The sequence below is a fragment of the Babylonia areolata genome, chromosome 18 (assembly GCF_041734735.1).
Source record: "Babylonia areolata isolate BAREFJ2019XMU chromosome 18, ASM4173473v1, whole genome shotgun sequence".
Classification (NCBI taxonomy): domain Eukaryota; kingdom Metazoa; phylum Mollusca; class Gastropoda; order Neogastropoda; family Buccinidae; genus Babylonia; species Babylonia areolata.
This window is the reverse complement of record NC_134893.1, coordinates 10227520-10247448: the sequence shown is the minus strand read 5'-3', so window position 1 is coordinate 10247448 and position 19929 is coordinate 10227520. Positions and strand designations below refer to the sequence as shown.

Genomic DNA, 19929 nt, shown 5'->3' with positions numbered 1-19929 from the left:
TGGCGTGTGTGGTGGTGGTGGTGGTGGTGGTGGCAGTTACGTACCGGTGAATCGAAAAGCGGAGGAACTGAGCTGCGTACTGGTGTGGTGATTGATGTTATTCAACAGGCCCACCAACTTCGGCAGTGGCGTGTTTCCAAACCCACCCGACAAGACATTCACACAGTCCTAATGATAGTTTGTTAGTTTGGTCATGTCTGCATGTATACTGAATTGGTTGTGAACTGAGTAAATTAAGTTTCACACCCACCAAGCTTGGGTATATACTAAGGGAATTTATTTGTCTCTTCAGTTGAAATGCACCGAAACAAATGCCCTGAACTGTCCACCAGGAAGTAAAATCCTTATGCTTGACCAGCTGAGAACAATTCCAACAAACTTTAACGTTTATAAGAAAAAAAAATTGTCATATGTGTGGTAACCCTAAATTTGCCAACCTTGCTAAATTGAATGTATACCTACTTCATAATAACGTCTGAGAAAGTCGATCTGAATCTATCATACCTTCACTTTGCTACACATTCTATTGGCAATTCGCAGGGATGACTGAAAAAAAAAGGATTTGCAATCGTCTGAACACCACAAAATAATAATCCGAAATGAGAATGACGTTACGAAGTTATATGTGTCCCACTGGTATGTTCGCAACCAACGAGAGAAACCAAAATGAATCCGCTGAAACCAACTCAATTGTTCCAGAAAAAAAAGAAGAAAGAAACAAAAACCAGTTCAAAATAAAAACTATTGTATGTGCAAAGATCCTGAATCTGCGCCACACATCGCGACCCCCCCTATCCCTCCCCACACACGTACACTGCCACACACACAAACACACAAATTGAATAAACAAATAACAAGTTACTGAAGTGGTACAATTTCTCAGTTCACAAAATTATGTCTGACTGAGGCTGTGCTTTCACTGCCCAGGATGCTGGCTGCACAATCGCTATATGAAGAATGAAAGTATTGTATATATATCTGGGGGCCTCGCCGGCTATACATACAAATGTGGGTTACGTCCTCTGCTGGATGATTCAGCGCATGACTGTGTTTCATTGGCTGCCGACTATTGGATGGACTGTACTAAGAGGCTGACCGTGCCCCTGAATGACCAAGTGTGTCTCCAACTGTCTGTCAAAAGGCTTGGCTGGCCTGTGTCGTATCATTTCCTATGATATATTTATATATACTTTTCAGCTTGAGTGAGAGAGAAAGAGACGCAGGCCCACGCAAATGAAGTCAGCCGTTTCGTCAAACAAATTGTTATCCAGGATAGCGTTAACGCATTTGTGTGTGTGTGTGTGTGTGTGTGTGTGTGTGTGTGTGTGTGTGTCTGCCTCTGTGTGTGTGTGTGTGTGTGTGTGTGTGTGTGTGTGTGTGTGTGTGTGTGTGTGTGTCTTTAATAGGCTTCGATTTCGCATCTTTTGTCTCTTTATCTCAAAGTACCATACATTTGTGACGCGCCCCCCCCCCCCCCCCCCCCCCCCCCACACACACACACACTAACATCGGATTGGCATACATTTTGTGTTAGATTTGTATGAGTTTTTGTCAACTGTCAAACCAAACTAACCGTAACTGCATGTATCCATGTGCAGGAAATTTCAATTCGTCAATATGTCAGGTTGAATGAAAAGTCAGTCAATGTATGACAAGTTTCTCATATATCAGTGCCACTCACTGTGTGCCATGTTTCGTCAGTGTTGATCAATGTATGTCATGCACCATCAATGTCTGTCATGTTTCATCAGTGTCGATCAATGTATATATATTCAGTTTCAGTTTTAGCCAGTTTCAAGGACGGAGTCGTAGTCACTACGTTTGGACATAGAGACTAGAATGAAGTATTAGCATCTATGGTTCGGAGAAATCCACATATGTATCCGCTCCACCACATCCGCTAGACAGATGCCTGACCAGTAGCATAACCCAACGCGCTTAGTTAAGCCTTGAGTGCATGCTTTCATATATGTGTGTGCCTACTAAGAGTGGACTTCTTCTACAGAATTTTGCAAGAGGACAACACTTTCGTTGCCACGGGTTCTTTTTCAATGCGCCAAGTGCGTGCTGCTGCACACGGGACTTCGGTGTATAGTCTCATCAGAATGACCAGACGCTCAGTTTGATTTTCCAGTAAAACTTGGGAGAAAGGGCGAGAGCGGGATTCGAACCCACACCCTCACGAAATATCTATATTTTTTATTGAACCATTCTGCCACCTTCTTCCTTGTGTGTTGCAGGGGGAAAAAAACTGAGTCACTATTGGTCAACACTATATATTCTATGGATTATTTCCCTTCTACGCTCTCTCTCTCGATTTGTGTGTGTGTGTGTGTGTGTGTGTGTGTGTGTGTGTGTGTGTGTGTGTGTGTGTGTGTGTGTGTGTGTGTAAACCAGCAGAGCTAGGTGGGAATCAAACCATTGGCAAGCTGAAAGGCCAAGATAAGTTGCTTTCCAAAGACATTTGTAATCATTCTTGTATACATACAACTCACCCAGTGAAACATTCTCTAAACTTTAAGTAAAACAGTTTGAGGAAAATGAGAATTGAAGAAAAATGAAGTAATTTATGTTGTCTATTGCGCTGTATTCGTCTGTGGGTGGTACACGATTTTGTCATTACTCAGTGGAGGATGCTGTGATTTTTTTTAAACTGAGTGCAGCACGAGTGACAATATATATATATATAGACACTGGAGCAACTCATCAGAGAGCTTCTGTTTGCCGACGATGCTGCCCTCGTCGCCCATACAGAAGCGGCCCTGCAGCGTATAACGTCCTGCTTCGCAGAGGCTGCGCAGCTCTTCGGCCTAGAAGTCAGTCTGAAAAAGACAGAAGTTCTCCACCAGCCTGCCCCACAGGAAGAATTCCACGCTCCTCACATCAACATCGGTGAGACAGAGCTGAAGTCGGTCCACCAGTTCAGCTACCTAGGCTGCACCATCTCGTCTGACGCCAAGATCGACAAGGAGATCGACAACAGACTTGCAAAGGCAAACAGCGCATTCGGCAGGCTGTACAAGAGAGTGTGGAACAACAAACACCTGAAGAAAGACACAAAGATCAGCGTGTACAGAGCTGTTGTACTGCCCACCTTGTTGTATGGCTCCGAAACCTGGGTCACCTACCGGCACCACATACGACTGCTTGATCGCTTCCACCAGCGCTGCCTTCGCACCATCCTCAGCATCCACTGGAGTGACTACATCACAAATGTCGAGGTCCTGGAGCAGGCAAAGACTATCAGCATCGAGGCAGTGCTGCTAAAGACCCAGCTACGTTGGGCAGGGCACGTGTCCAGGATGGAGGACCACCGCCTGCCCAAGATCGCGCTGTATGGCGAACTGTCCACTGGCCACCGTGACAGAGGAGCACCCAAGAAGAGATACAAAGACTCCTTGAAGAAAGCTCTCGGTGCCTGTCACATTGACCATCGCCAGTGGTCCGCAGTAGCCGCTGATCGAGAGACCTGGCGACGCACCATCCACCAAGCTGTCTCCTCCTTCGAAAACAACCGCAGGGCCAGCCTTGAGGACAAACGCAGAAGGAGGAAGAACCACGACGCTGCAGCCGCGAACCCAGACCAGACTTTCCCTTGCAACCGCTGCGGCCGACTCTGCTTTTCCCGCATTGGCCTTGTCAGCCATGAGCGTGCCTGCATCAGACGTGGACAACGCCCTTCCTAGATCTTCGTCAGCGAAGCCAGGCCATGATGATGATATATATATATATATATATATATATATATATATATATATATATATAAATTTATGCTTGTGTGTGTGTGTGTGTGTGTGTGTGTGTGAAGTCACCATTGAGCACGAAAAAAGGTATCTGAGGATTATTTCCATTGTACTGAATGTTAAAGAGCTAGAATGGATCCAAGCCGTGCAAAAACTGAAAAGCCAACATAACTGAGTTACTTGATTAAATTAATCTGGCAAGTTTTTATGATATTTGCTATTACTTGAAAAACTTATCCATTTAAAAAAAGATATGTTAAACACAACAGAAGTTTATTTTCGGGACATTTTAGTATGTTTTCAATCCTATTTTTTTTCAGAAAGAGTGGCCAATTACACGGGTTTTTAAATAGAAGTGGTCTGTGGGCCAATAAACAACACAAAAGGCATATATACGGATTATTTCCCTTGCACTGTATGTTTAAAACTAACTGAGCTAGAGGGGATCCAAACCTTGCACACGTTGAAAGGCCAAAACGAATTTTTTTTTTTTTTTTTTTTTTTTTTTTTAAATGAGGGAAGTGGAATAAGCAAGGACATGCTTTTTTTTCTTCCGGCCCTCAGGGCAAAGAAATTAAACAAGCAAACAAAACAAAATAAAGAATACAATACCACTACTGTACGGCCACTTATTCTAAGTAAATAAGATACAATAAATAATAATGATAAAAAAAGAAGAGAGAAAGAACAAAATAATGCAATAGCAAGAAATCTAAGGCAAATACAGATAATATAACGGACACTTCACATACACAAAAGAGTACACATGCATATGCATAAATATGTAACCATCTCAATCACAACAACAACAACAACGATAATACTGACTAACAATAATATGCATGGTATTTTATTTAACATTACCTGTTTAAGTAGAATGGCATTGTCACTGAGACTGACTTACATCATTTACATATTTTCCATTTTATCAAACAAATAGTGTTTTGTTGTTTGTTTTTGTTTTGTTTTGTTTTTTGTTTGTTTGTTTGTTTTTTTAAGAGTTTCAGAAGTTAACACTACTAGTTATCTGCTTTGAAAAGGAAGACGGGTTATTTCAGCACGAACCACCACTGTATGAAAGGCTTGACTTAAGAGATCAATTCTAGGAAGAGGTATTGTAAGTTTATGAAAGTGTCTATTGCTGTTTATTGACTGTGTGAGCTGTTGCAATGAATACAAAATTTATCTAGATTTAAGATTTTCCCGAAAACGATCAAAATTAAGTTTAAGTCCCGATGGGATAAATTAAGCTGGTAAGTTTTCAAAAATCATTTTGCCGGCAGAAAATCTTGAGTAATTTAATTATGGAATCTCGATCCTGTTCTGGTTATTTGCATCCTGATGTCAAATGTTTAGCTTGCTTCTTCTTCTCACATTTCCTACCATTAAAAAAAAAAGAAAAGAAAAAAAGAAACAGCCAGCAATTTATTATGTAACTCCTGACACTCCACCCAAAAATGCACAAAATGGACGACATTATAATATCTCTATATATCGACCCATTACCACATTTTGTATCATATTACAATCAACACGAAACTTACAGTTTATGCATCAAGCAGTAATTAACTGATAATGGAATGCGTCGAAGTCACCGCATGCAGTACAATTGAAATGTAAGTAGTTTTATAAATGTACTGATGTATTGACTAAGTGTGATTGAATTCATGTATTGACAAGCATGGGCATCAAAAGTAAACATCGCCAATTACAGAATACAGAATCAAACACAAGCAATAATACACAAGCAATGTTATGATTGAAGTTTTTGTAAGTGTCAAGAATGATCGACAGTTTAACATTATATTAGTAGTATAACTACCACTACTACTACTACTAAAAATAATACTAATATCAAAAAGATCAAGAAACAGAACCATCTCGATTTCTGGGGGCCAACTTAGCGTTAACAAAAAATTACAATAACGATAGAACAATATAGTCTTTATCAGGCGGCAGAAATTAAGAAATCGTAAGAAAAGATGCTTTTTAAACAGCGGATCGACCGACAACCCCGTGCGAAATTTTTCGCCGAACATAGTTTTGGGGCGGAATTGAGACAGTTTGAGCTTGTTTTAATTTGCATCATAAAATTGAACGTTATGAAACTGGACAGTTTGTCCATTAGAGAACTCTTGTTTCCTGTCAGGCCTCTTGTTCTGAAAAGCCCACTCGATCACATATGCGCGTAAGTCATCTTCCTGTTGCCCTTGCCAGACACTTTGGGCGTTTCAGCTTATCTGTTTTCCAGAAAATTGAAGTTACGTCCCTTGGCGTAAGAATTTTACTTATGAAATAAAAACACAGCACCAGTTATGAAATAGGTATTGCATATACTTGTTTAGTTTTAAAACAAGACTATGAAAATATGTTTTGAATAGCTTTTAATGCATTATGATAGCTCAAAGACTTTTTCTACGGAAAATACTGAAATATATAATGAACTATTTTTTGTCGCTCAACAAAACGTGAAATATGTCTTCTATTGTCTTCATTGATGCGGGGAGTTTGGCAGACGAATGGTTTTGACCATGGACATTTTATAGCGATCGTCAGATTGTGAAACCTGTTGTTACAAAGCATTTTTTCAACATGGTGCAGAAATATCAGTCACCCGTAAGGGTGTACAAATATCCGTTTGAATTGGTCATGGCGGTAAGTAATCATAAGCATTAAAGTGGAGATTATTCTTATTTTCAGTTTCTCAGCTTCCAAGTTCATTTGGATGTCAGCAACAGTCAAATACCAGTTGCAGAAAATACGAAACATTTCTAAAGAGTCGTGTGATTGTATCGAAGCAGACTAACAGGAACATTTGTTCGCCGGTATATAACATTCATCAAACAACGATCAACTCATTCACATGATGTGGACTAATTCTGAGTGCTGTCACCAGCTAGCATCGTCCTTATTTGACCCCTGTCAGTAGGTTTGTCAAGTATGTTTACAGCTGTAATTTTTACAACAATTACCGACATTTGCTAATGCAGTTTGTTAGGCACATATTTTAAATATTAGAGTCTTGGCTTCGAATCCTGGCAATGACGTATGTGTTATTGTTGTCCCGCGCCCCAGCCCCTAACCGCCCCCCCCCATCCCCCCACCCCACACACACACCCCTTCCCACTCACCCCGATCTCCCACTCCCAGGTCAACAGAGATGTACAGAGCTTCCAGTTCCAGCACCAGACTTAGATTAAACCCTGATTTGCGTTTAAACTCACAGAAGATTAAAAACAATGAATGTTTAAACTTCACATAATCTGTTCCAGCACTAAATTGGTTATGGGGAGAAATAAATCTGATCTTTTTCTCTGAGCGGCTCCAGCCCCCCTCCCCTCTTTTAAAGTTTTTTTTTTCTTTTTCTTTTTAATTTGAAAGGAAATGAAACCAATATTGTCACACCAGCATGCTGCATTACATTCTCATGCAAACCTACATATGTGTGCGCGCACATGCATGCATGTATACACAGACACACACAGGCTTTGCACCCTTTCCATTTCTCCTGCTCCTCTCACCTCACTCTACACTCTTTTTTTCTGTGAACCATCACTAAGAGTGGAAAGACAACACACACACATTCTCTCTCTCTCTCTCTCTCTCTCTCTCTCTCGCACACACACACACACTCACACACACATGCTCTCTCTCTCTTCTCTGTCTCTCTCTCTTTCTCTGTGTCTGTCTCTGTCTCTCACATCCATACACATGCACAAAGAGACATTATCTTATATAAGTTTTGACTAAACGCTTGGAATATGAGTTGTCCAGAACTGGTAACTTACGAGGGTGCATGCTATTTATGGCACACAAATAGGAATCTTTGACATCTACACATCCCCAAACACCACAAAACTGCCATATAAACTTAAGTATCAGCAGTATCACTAGTAACAAACCTATAAAACTACTAGATTGAAAGAAACAATTAGTATTAATTGAAATGAAAATTGAGCCTCAAAATAGCCACCAAAAATTTGTGTGAAGCCACTCGGTTGCAAGTGAAGCATCATACACATGTTATGAATGATTATTTCAGCTTTTCTTTGCTGTTTGGTTATCTAATAATGTCAATAAAAAAACAAGAAGTCAGTTGTGTTCTGCTGAGTTATATGACGCTTGAAAAAATGCCTGTAATGTGTATTACACTGTGTGTCACACTTTACCAACAAATTCAAGACTACTTTTGAACATATTCACAGCTGAAACTGATGTTTAACGCTTACTGAATTGAAAGCTGGGTTGAAAAGTTTACAAATATACTCTTAGTCTTACTTCTCTAGGAAAAGCCTTGGTAAAAAAAAAAAAAAAAAAAATTATAAGTTTTCTGTCACGACGTCACACCTGTAATATGCATTAGACTCCACTTCTGAAGTCACAGTCTGTCCGTTGACTGATCACGACGACCAAATGGGAAGTTTCAGAAGAAACAGTTTATATCTGTGATTTGATTGACTGACTTCATTTCTCCATACCCATATAGGGGATTATTTGGCAAGTCAAAATGAGGACGCCGTCACACATTCAACAAAGCGTAATGCACAGGATACTTTGACCATATTTCTGCAGTTGGCTTGTACTTGTAGAAGGATTCCTGCCATGAGAATGATCATGACCTCTTTTTACTTGATAAGTAACAACATTGTGAGCAATGAATGTGGGAAAAGTTTGGATTAGGGATCTACAGAAAAGTTTCAGATGGTTGTGTCATGTGCGTTACAGTGTGACACGTCCATGCTAACCTTGTACAGAGTACACGAATACATGTATACCTTCACTTCAATCTGCTGTATCAATAATTTGTTGGTTTAAAAAAAAAAAAATCATTTACAGGTCCATGCTTGTCACACTATGTGACTATAGTACACAGGACACCCTGCAAGACCCCCACAATGGCCCCATTTCATTCACGATGGGATACTTTGCTTTTGCTTTGTAAATATGTTATTACATGTTTGGATTCACTTGACCATTTCATTGATGCTAGGGATATGTTTTTAATGTATATCACAGTAGTAGATGTGCCAAGGTACATTTCAGATGGCCGATCGCAGAAATGTTGCTAAGTTAAAACTGATCCCAAGTTTGTTTTGTAATCCAAGAACACATGAATGAATCATATGAATAAATGAGGAAGAAAAGCACCTCTTCTTCTTGTTTATTCTTTGACATTCTATGTCTGTGTCACATGTAATACTGTCACATGTCACGTGTAATACTGTGACGACATTTACAAATTTCTACTGTGTGCTTTTACACTTTGAGTTTGATGCTTTGCTCATTATTTATGTTTATCATAGATAACATTATTGTGAGCAATGTATTGGGGGGAAGTTTCCATTAGGGATCCACAGAAAAGTTTTAGACATAATGACTACCAAGTTAAACCAATCTCTCAGTCATAGACAGTTGTGTCATGTGCATTTCAGTGCGACACATCCATGTTGACTTTGTACAGAGAACAAACATTTCTTATGTGGAATTATGTACTTTATTGTACTTGTTTATACATCACTTCAATCTTCTGTATCAATAATCATTTAAATATATCAAATATTTCATTTACAGGCCCATGCTTGTCACACTTTAGGATTCTATATTAATATAATCATTGCCTGCCAAAACAACAAAAAAATTGTAGTCCAAAGCATACTTTGATATTTTTACATGATTGCAACATTCTAGTCACCAATTCTGGAGAACAACTCATACATACAAATAGTGTTACCTATTGTTGCTCCAGGCTTTCCAGCACTTATCTCAGTATTCAATCTAAAATAACAACAGAGGGATAGATTAGATTACAAGATATGGTATTGGTATAATTCACTGTGTTTTATATGGTTCCCAGCAATTTGTAATGTTCATCATTGATCAGTCGCAGAGGTCATAAGCCTCTCTGGTGGGCAGCTAGTTCTTTTTTTGTTTTTATTTTTTACTGGTACAGTACGTGGTAGTATGACTGATGACCCCTACACCCAGTGTCCCAGTCCCACACTTTGCTGTTAACAGTGTTAGCCTTTTTTTTCTTTTTCTTTTTTTTCTTTTTTTTTTCTCCTCGATAACCCCCAGCCCTCCACCCATGTCCCAGCCCTCACCCATTCTTCATCCATTGCATAAGTGTATTATGAGTGTGCTGAAGTGAATGAACGCATGTGTCTAAATTACTCTGAATGAATAGACCAGTGAGAAGAACAAACACACATAGATCAATACACTGTTTCAAATACAGTGTCAGATCAACACTGAATTCAGTTATCTTTAAAAAAAATTTTTTTTTTAATTTATATACTTGGGTGCTATTTGCTCTATCTGTGATAATATATTAACTGTAAAAACTTAATTAAAAAAAATATTTAAAAAAGAAAAAAAATCCCTAGTTAGATGCATGGCACAGCTTTCAGTTTGGAATGATGTCAACACATTCTGGAAATTTTGCAGTTGAAATTTCAGTTTTCACCCTCATCTTATTTTCTCTTCTTTTTTTTTTGTGTGTTCCTAAACTTTTTCTACCCTCCTACTCATAGACCATTCTTTTTCTTCTTTCTTCTGAAACAGAACAGACACTTCAGATAAGATTTAATGGACATAGACTGACATACTATGTTGCACAGCCATCGAACAGATTCTCACACCCAGCATGACAATCAGGAACAGACCTGAGAAATTATGGCTCCACTAACTACAGACCAACTATCCTGATGGACTGAGTGTATTGGACTTAAACATGCTACCTTAATTTAATGTCTATCACCTTTTCTGCACTTACCTGAGTGTGTGGAGCTCAAGCTGTGGGTGTCCAACAGTCGGATGTATGAACAATCAAACAGTGTCAGAAGAGGTAACTTGACTAAGAGAGAGAGAGATAGTAGCATAGGTGACATAAAAAAACATGTCAAACTTCATTCACCATTTTTCACATAATGTCATTCATCCTTGATTTGCTTCATAGACAGAAAATTTGGATGCTTTAATTGTGTTTTTTGCAGGTTTTTTTGGTTTGTTGTTGTTTGTGTGTGTGTGTGTGTGTTTTGGGGGTGGAGTGGGTAGGGAGCTTTCTAAAAAATATTGCAGTTTTAATCTGGATGTGATTTGTGTCTGTGATTTAAGTGGAATGGTGGTTTCAGCACTTCCTTTTTTGTTTATTTGTTATTGAGTTATGATGTGGTGTATAACGTACTATTGCCATAAATTGCATGTACATGTTTTATGCTAAAAGAACTCTATCCATGTCACTCTTTATTTTTGAATGGAGGATATTTTTAACATATTTTCAGCCTAAGTATGGCTACTAGCAACAATGTTGATAAAGAGAACTGAAAAGCAAATATAATGCTTGACCGATTTTATTCTGTAAAGCTTGGAAGAGGAGCTCGTCAGATTGCTATACTCACAAGAGTTGAGCGATTGATTAGCTAGACCACAGATAATAACACAGCAGAGGTACACCAATCAATACACTAATTGAGAGCTATTGTCAGAACTTGAAGTTATTTTTGGCCTTCCTGTAAAGTGTAAACTGGTCTGTAATACAATAGAAAAGGTCACAAAGTAAACATTAACATTTTAGGCCAGAATGTTATTGTGACATGCTGATGTCAGTTCCTGGCATTATTGGCAAGGTTGAAAATAGAAAATAAAACAAAAGAGGTTTGTATAGATCTATCAGCTGTGTAGTGTGACCTTTTATCGGGGCTTGGTTAAGGGAGTTTCGACATTGGGGACAAAACCATGGCTTTAGTAGAGATAATAAAATGTTAGTATGTCCATTTTAATGATTGTTCCATTTCCCATGTCCAGAAACAACAATATCCACACATGCGCACATGCACTCATACAGACAAACTTGACACTATCTCTCTGTCTGTCTGTCTCTGTCTCTGTCTCTCTGTCTCTCTCTCTGAGTCTCTCTCACACAAACACTCACACACACACAAAACATTTGGTTAGTTGTACCAGGACCAAAATATTATCATATCCATTTTGTTTTTGTTAGCATAGTTTCAACAGCAGTGTTACGGAGCCAGTGTATAGCATTATCTTAAAAATGAAAATGAGTATAATGTGAATGACAGGGAATTGATAGCTTGACTGAGTCAGTGAGTGTGCCAAAAAGTACAAGGCTAAAGGGCTCTCTCTCTCTCTCTCTCTCTGGCTCACACACACACACACACACACACACACACACACACACACACACAAACACATCCATGCAGATTTCACATTTCTGATCCACTTTTCTTACAATAATAATTCTTCTCTTGTGAATTGTTATTGTTTTGTCTGCTTACAAATCTGGCAGTTGCAGTGTATCCAAAATCATCACTCATTTTCTCTCTCTCTCTCTCTCTCTCTCTCTCTCTCTCTCTCTGAGTCTGTCTTTTTTGCCCCTTGATTATGTGTTTACTCATTCATTCCTTTACTGTGCTTGGAGTATAATAAATTGAATAATAAGTAAATAAGCCAAAGCTACTTAATAAAATACTGGCTGCATATTTTAAACATACACTGATACAGGCAAACTTTTATAGGTCTATCTATCATTGCAAAAACAATACATGATGATCACAATATATTTGCTTATTTTGTTTAATAAAATGTAGTTTTTGTGTGTGTTTTTTTATGAAATGAACTTTATGAAATGAAGTGAAACAGATTGCAACAAATTTTACAGGCCTATGAAAAACGTTTCCCTACTTGCAAGATGATTCCAGTATTCCTTGGCAGCGAGATCATGAAAGACCATAAAAGTGAGGATGGGGCTGTTCACATTGTGGAGCGCAGGTGTCGTCTAGCTGTTGATGCTCCATATCTTCTGAAAAAGGTGAGTGCTAGTGAATTAACTGGATGAGACTAACCAAGACTCTTTGTTATTGTCACCTTTGTACAGCAAATTGAACTAAATTCTGGCCACCTCTTTCATACTGTATGTCCTGGCAGCCATGTTGACATGCTCAGCAACGTTTCAGTTTACAAAAGCAAAACAAAAACAAGGTATCAAAATTTGAGCAAAACCTTGGTGAGATTGCTTCAGACATGCAACAAGGCAGTCACCATTAGCAAGGAAGTAAATGCACTCCTGTTCACCTACTCGTGGACTATGATGATGCTGTTACCCCTAAACCATGGACATGTCCGTGGCTGGGAGTGAAAGGCTTGGAAAGAACATCGGATAACATTAACAGAAGTGAAAAGTGTGAAACAAGAGAAATTCAGCAGAAAAGTTATAGTGTTAATGTTATGAATAAAGAACGGGACTTTTAGATTATAAAAAAAAAAAAAAATTTGAAATAAGTCTAAAATTGAACTAGTTTACATGTTTATAACAGCATCATGAGCATGTATTATATGTAATTGAAACGTTTCTTCTTTGTTCTTCTTTTTTATAATTACATGCTTACAATAATGGATCAGTTAAATCATTGAATTGATTCTACTGAGATATGTCACTAGTGTTGGTATTAGGAATCAGTTTGATTGCATTTGAGAATTGAGTAAAGTACAATGCATGACTGGTATCATGCCCATGACTTATTTTAGAGATAAATTTAGCATTTAGTTCTTCATGTTTGACATCTATCTATACATTACTCAACTTCATTTCTTGTCAAAGCGAAAGGTTCTGATAAACTGAGAAAAGACAGCACTAGTAGCAGATTGTTTGAAGATACCATATAAACTGTAAGAAAGACAAGAACATTAAGTGTGTTCAGTGTTGTGTTATGAGGAATATGTATCTTTGTACTTCTGTCTTGTCTTTCCATATTTTGCTCTGTTGTTAAAATGAAAGTACATCAATATGATATATTATCTTTTTTTTCTTTGCAGATTGTTGGTGTGGACTGTGTCTACTTTATTCAGAAAAATGAGCTGGACAGAAGAAATCGCACACTCAAAATCAAGGCTTTCAATGAGAGTTTTTCTTCAAGAATAGTCATCAATGAACACTGTAATTACTCGGTAAGCTGCCAAAATATTAAATTAGTGAACTTTGTTTTAGTTGCTACTGTGTTTTTGATCTGTTATAGTTCTAAACATTTCTCTCAAGAAAGGACATTTTCCAAATATTATGTGGTATGTCTGTTTTCATATTTGATATACTCTGTAAGTCTAACACTTTGATTTTGTCAGTGTCTCAGTTAGGCCAGAAATGATTACAATCAATTCTGAACTTTTCTGTCTTACAGTTACACACAATATCTCCCATTTCCCATTTTTATTGTTGTATTTTTAGTGTGCATAAGGTCATTTTAAAAGGTTGAAAAAGAATGGGTTAATTTATATCATTTGGCTTCCACCGCAAAACAAATTATTAATCATGTGGACCTTGTGAAGTGCATATCATGTGGGTTTCCTTTTTCCTGTAGGTTCATCCTGAGAATTCAAGCTGGACATGCTTTGAACAAGATGCTAGTCTGGACATCAAGCATTTCTTTGGCTTTGAAAGCACAGTGGAGAAAATTGCTATGAAACAGTACACACATAATATAAAGAAGGTGAGAGTTTATTGTGTACATCATCTTTGTGTGTAACATGAAGAAGGTGACCATTCATTGTGCACACTGTTTGTTTGTGTTTGTGTGATACAGAGAGAAGAACTTTGGAAATAGGAATGACGTGTTGATTGTGTTTTTTTCTGCCTGTGTCGGTTGGGGTGGAATGTGTGTATGGGGAGGTGGGTTGGGGATGAATAGCTGATATCTTGTTTTTGTTAAGCAAACATGTTGTGTATCTCTGCGTGGACAGGGCAAAGAGGTGATAGAATACTACATCAATGAACTGATCTCAGAAGGGATCACCTACATCCCTCCATGGACAGACCCCAACCCCAAGCCTGCTCTTTCACAGCCCACCCAGGATGATGCCCCTTCACAGGACTCTGGTCTGCGCAGTCGGTCCAATAGTGTGGCCAGTGTTCACAGCCAGAACAGTCTGGTACTTGGTGCCACAGCCGCTACCATCCAGAGCTCAGGCGTTCCAGAAATACATGAACCAGGTCAGAGAGTTATTGAATTATGTGGTATTGATTGTAATTACAATTACAGAAAAGATTGTGCAAATGGTTAGTTTAAGTTTCCGGATTTCTTGTTGTAAAGAAACAAGAGTGCAGTGTGAGAGAATTTGTGTTAATGTGTTGGTGTTTTTTGTTTTTTTTTTCTCTCTTTTGACAAAGCCTTATGCTTGAGAAGAATTTCAGTGGTTATTTCATCCCCTGAGAATGCTTTTTTTCCCTGATCATTTCTTTATTTGAAAGAAAAAACAACAACACCCACACAATGCTGCATTTTCAGTATTTGGCATGGCCCAGTAAGCAGGGAATCAGAATTTTATTATGTTCTTCCTACCTACAAGTCGCCATGCTGCAACTGTGGTGTGAGCGGCAACTAAAACGACCAAAGGGTTAACGCTTCACCATTGGAGCATTTTAAATTCTTAACGTGTGTTTCACACTGTCATGTATATTACCTCTCAACGATCAGATACAAGCCATCAGCTGATAGTTTATGTATAGTGAAGAAGGTGTGCTAAATCCAGTTCCAGGATCTTCATTTTCCAGTTCATCAGGACATCATCGCAAGTATTCCAGAGGAATGGCAGTCACCAACATGTTTATTGACTTTGTAGATGTGTGCTTTTTTTTTTCTGGGCAATGGATGGGGATTTACAGTTTAGTGCACTATTTATGCATTGTACCCTTTTTTTTCTGCATTAAGATTTTTAGTGGATTCGTTTGTGAATTTTTTTCCTTTTTTACAGTGACAATGAAATATGAGTTACCAATTAATTTTAGTTAACATAAAGGGCAAAAAAGTGAAATTATGAAGACTTAGTATTTATTGAGCTTTTGTCAAATGATCAAAATAGGAAGGGAGGATGGGGTTGGAGCATTGGAAGAGGATGGAGAGATGTGAGTATATTGGGCTGAGAATTTAATAAATAAACTGTACTCTTTTTCAGTTCATGGTTCACTAATCAGCAAGTTATGTGGAGGGAATGAGAGTTTTCAGTTTAGACACATCCACAGACACATACATGGAATCGCATAGAAACATGCACGCACACTGGCAAGTGCAGAGTTTAAGGAAGGAGCATGAGATTTGAGGTCAGTGAATATATGTGAGAGATGCAAAATGACTTGAGTGACTAAGATACAAGGTTGACACTTACAGAAAGATATCATGGCTGATCAATAAACGTTTTGGTGACTGTCCTCAGATTCCCAGTTATATATTTTTTGCTTTTGATATGGTTCACAGAAAAATATGTATTATATAATACTAACTTTTCAGATCAGTTTTTTTTTTTAATTGATATTATTGAAGCTCTTAGTTGACTCATACTATTTCTTTCCAAATCGTTGTTGTTGTTTTTAATGTTATAATTAATCTGTTCTAATACACAGTTCTTATGGTATATTTGAAATGAATACTGTGATATGTATTCCTCTTTCATTTTGTTTTATTTTTTGTTTTTTGTTTTTACTTTCGTTTGCTTTGTGGTTTTTTTTTTCTTTGAATACATGTTTTTCTTTGGGTTTCTTTGGTTTTGCCAGGTCTTTTGAAAAGAAAATAATGTTTTCTTTTTTATTAACTTTATAACTCTGTCTCCGATTGACAGTTGACCATGTCTCTTGATTATGATGAGTGTGTGTGTGTGTGTGTGTGTGTGTGTGTGTGTGTGTGTGTGTGTGTGTGTGTGTGTGTGTGTGTGTTAATGTAAGATGATCATGTACCACAGTGATACTGATACATATCATGTGACAGGACACACAAAACACTATAGACAAACTTATGGCACATATCAGTGTCTGCACAGCTGCTGCAGCAGCAGACTGAATGATAATTTAGTACATATGAACATGACAGATTGAATGTGAACATAAGATACTATCACAATGCAGGGAAGTTTTACTCATTGATGCTGTTTGGTCTTCCATATCTTCATTTTATGAAATGTGCTATTATTAACCACTGATACAATATGAAAATAATAGAAATGGTTATACACATGATAATACAAACTCATGATTATAATGAACATGATATCTCTAATTCGTATCACTGTTAATATTGGTGTCATTCTTCTGCATGGTGGTGGTGACAGTTTTATGTGGCCAGTTAATCAGTGTTGTTTAAATTCAGATAAAAACATCTGTGACTGTGTGTGTGTATTTGTGTATATGTGTGTGCGTGCACTTGCACACATGTGCCTTAGCAGTTTTTTATGTCAGGCCCAATGCTTTTTGTTGTGTTAAAAAGACTTAAAAATGGAAGGAAAAAAAACGTATTTATGGAGAGAGCTAGAAATGAACAGATGAGAAAGACTGTGTTAGATTGGTTTAAATTGTACACTAAATTCTGTTTGGAATTGACAAACACACAGAAAGTGATGAAACTTTTGATCAAATCATGTTATTTTTGCAGACAATTTTTTTTTAGAATAAAGTAACTTTGCAGGGCTTCCGTTAATGCACATATGTGTGTCCCTGACTCTCTGAAATGAGAGAGAACGCACTACAGTTTCGGCTAGGGAGTCCGCGGGATGCACTATGAAATGGCGTCAGTCGAAATGTGAACAAGCATGATCAGACAGCAGCGCTCGTTTCTTCTCGTTTCACTAATTTTGGGGCAGCATCTTACCTTAGTGAAATCGGCAACTGCTGCAGAGTTCATTACTTTCGTCTCATCTCCCTTTACAGAAAACTGTTGCCCATTTCTGTTATGCTCACAATGAGGCTTGTCAAGTATTCTGTGATACAGTTCGAAATCAGAATGCCTCCGCGATCTTGGCTCGACGCTCCAAAGTGCAAGCAAGACGAAAAGGCTGATTCTGAATCAGCCAATGTCGATCAGCCAGCTTCAAAAGGGGACAGTTCACCAAAAAAGAAAAGCCGCACTTGTCAGTGTTCTACATGGGAGTAAGAATTCAAACGGCTGCAATACGACAAAGACGCACATGTAATGAAGTGCAGAACTTGTATGGAATTTGTAATCAGGTCATCGTGCAGCTCCCGGGAAATAAATGCATTTGTGACAGGATCGACAAACTTTCAAAAATAGTCCTTGTACAGCTTTTCTTTTTCAGTGGTTCACTCCTCTCAATCTTTCTCTCTCACTCACTGTATGCATGTCCTCCTGTCGTGTCTGTGTGTGAGGGGTTAGGGGGTAAGGGTGGGGGGATGAGTGGTGTGTGTGTGTCTGTATGTGCGTGTGTATCTCTCTCTCTCTCTCTCTCTCTGTTGTGTGTGTGTGTGTGTGTGTTGTGTGTGCATGTGTATCTATCTCTCTCTGTATGTGTGCATATGTGTCACTCTTTCTCTGAGTTCAGAGAGTGTTTGTGAGTGTGTGCGAGTGTGTCTATCTCTTTCACTCATTCAGTGTGTGTTTGTATGTGTGAACTGATTGAAAGGCAGTGTGTGGTGTGTTTGAATGAAAGAACGGTTCCTTGGCCTGCGACTGGACTCACTAGAAGTACATGAGGACTGCCTAGAATACCTGAGAGGGAGTTCCGTGGACTCTCTAAGCAAACCAACTGTAGGAAGCCCTGTCAGTAAGTGAAGTGCAACCAGACATGTGAAGTTGATGACTAATTGAACATTTAAACAGAAAACTGCAAAGTGTTTTTTAGTTGTTGTTTTTTTTTCTTGTTATAAAAAAAGAAACTTACACAATTACAGAATGTAGCACTTGCTTAGCAGTATCACATTTGGTGCATCCATACCACACTGACCATCTCATTGCATTATTGCTTGTGTTTTCATAACTTTACGTATGTGTGTTTTTCTTTTCTTACAAGATTGTGTTAACTTTCATTTATTGAGCCATGATCACGATGTATCGATATGTTCATTTGTTAATTTTTTGAATTTGTTCTTTTTTTTTATTTACATGTCAAGGGGACATTTAAAGCATTAGTTGACAGACACTAACACCTGACCATTCCCACAACCCATGTTTTGACAGCCATGTTTTTATACACTTTAATGCAGATGGGGCCTCTGCTTTACCAGACAGCCCTGGGAAGCTGGATGATGACTACATTGCCAGATTTCTGGGCCACCTCACGCCAGTGGAAGAGAGCCGTTTGGTGCAGCTGAGGCAGTGGTTGTCACATACACACAAGGGCAAGGTAGGAAGGAGAATGTGGCTGCCAAAGAAATCTGTATCTGCTTTAAAATATGAATGAATTAAAATAATAATCTCAGATGTGTAGAGAAGAATATTTTTGGTCCCGAGATGTAGATTATGTTTGTGTGAAGTGAGATATAATTTTCAAGGGAAATGTTCAACAGACTTCAAGATTTATTAGAAAAAAACAATAAAAATATATATCGGTAGTGTTGAAGTTTTCTAATGTTCATCTGACACAGAGAACAGCATTAATGTTTTAGAGAAAATCTGAAGTAACTAATAAGTACAAAACAGTCTGTTGCAATACAAATAACTCACTACAGTGGTGTGCTCTTCCTGACACAACATGCTGTACAAAAGATTAAAAAAAACAACAAAAAACAAGAACAAGAGCTATAAAGTGTAGAATACAGGAAAAACATGAACTGGTTCTGCAGCTGTAAAACACAAGCTACAACTGACTATTATTAGTTTGTACATTTTTGCATGGACATGTGATGCACTGGTGTTGCAGAGACTTGCGGGGAAATTTGCTCAGTCTAATTGTCTATTTGAGACAGAGAGCACATTCAGGTGAACGTGTTGCCTGCATGGAATCAGCATGTACACAGCAGAACACGTAACATCAGATCAAAATGTACAGATCAGTTAAGTCTTGATCCCCTTTCTTTGCATTCAGAAGATTTAGATACATACATTAAAGATGGTGTAATCCATGTCAGATTTGGGTAGTGTGTGGCAAGAAAAACAGTCTAGTATGCACCTACTCCCCAAAGCAGTTTGGCCGCCTTGATGTTGGGTCAACCAGTGTCTTGCACATGGAGCCAACAGAAAAAGTGCACTTGTGGAAATGAACGGACATGGGAGTTGAAGCACAAAAGGAATATGAAATTTACAAATAGTTATTTCATAAGCTTTTGAAATAAGAGAGATTCTTGTGCTATATTCTGAAAGTACTTGAATGAATGCATATTTTGTAAGAGAAATGAATGTATGATTTTACAATTCATGATCACACAGTAAGGTAGTCACCTTCCTTATATTTTACAGTT

The 19929-nt window shown here is 38.2% G+C and overlaps 2 protein-coding genes across 4 annotated transcripts in view; one reads left to right on the top strand and one right to left on the bottom strand.

The window, feature by feature from the left end:
• The window catches only part of LOC143292430 (uncharacterized), a 21740-nt gene extending 20779 nt beyond the window's left edge, over positions 1–961 (bottom strand). The window contains exons 1-2 of one of the 2 annotated variants that reach the window (XM_076602704.1): positions 863–961; positions 1–358 (exon numbers count right to left, since the gene is read on the bottom strand). The exon at positions 1–358 is cut by the window's left edge and continues 526 nt beyond it. The gene's annotated coding sequence lies outside the window, so the exon portion shown is untranslated. Of the gene's footprint in view, positions 799–862 lie in introns of those variants that run through there. The other variant, XM_076602703.1, reaches the window with a different exon arrangement.
• A 5272-nt stretch (positions 962–6233) lies between these two features.
• Positions 6234–19929, top strand: part of LOC143292429 (SEC14-like protein 1) — a 37482-nt gene continuing 23786 nt past the window's right edge. For both annotated transcript variants that reach the window (XM_076602702.1, XM_076602701.1), the window contains exons 1-6: positions 6234–6398; positions 12421–12570; positions 13575–13706; positions 14114–14242; positions 14493–14742; positions 18736–18875. In XM_076602702.1, coding sequence (XP_076458817.1) covers positions 6336–6398; positions 12421–12570; positions 13575–13706; positions 14114–14242; positions 14493–14742; positions 18736–18875 — 864 coding nt within the window. In that variant the 5' untranslated portion in view covers positions 6234–6335. The remainder of the gene's footprint in view (positions 6399–12420; positions 12571–13574; positions 13707–14113; positions 14243–14492; positions 14743–18735; positions 18876–19929) is intronic.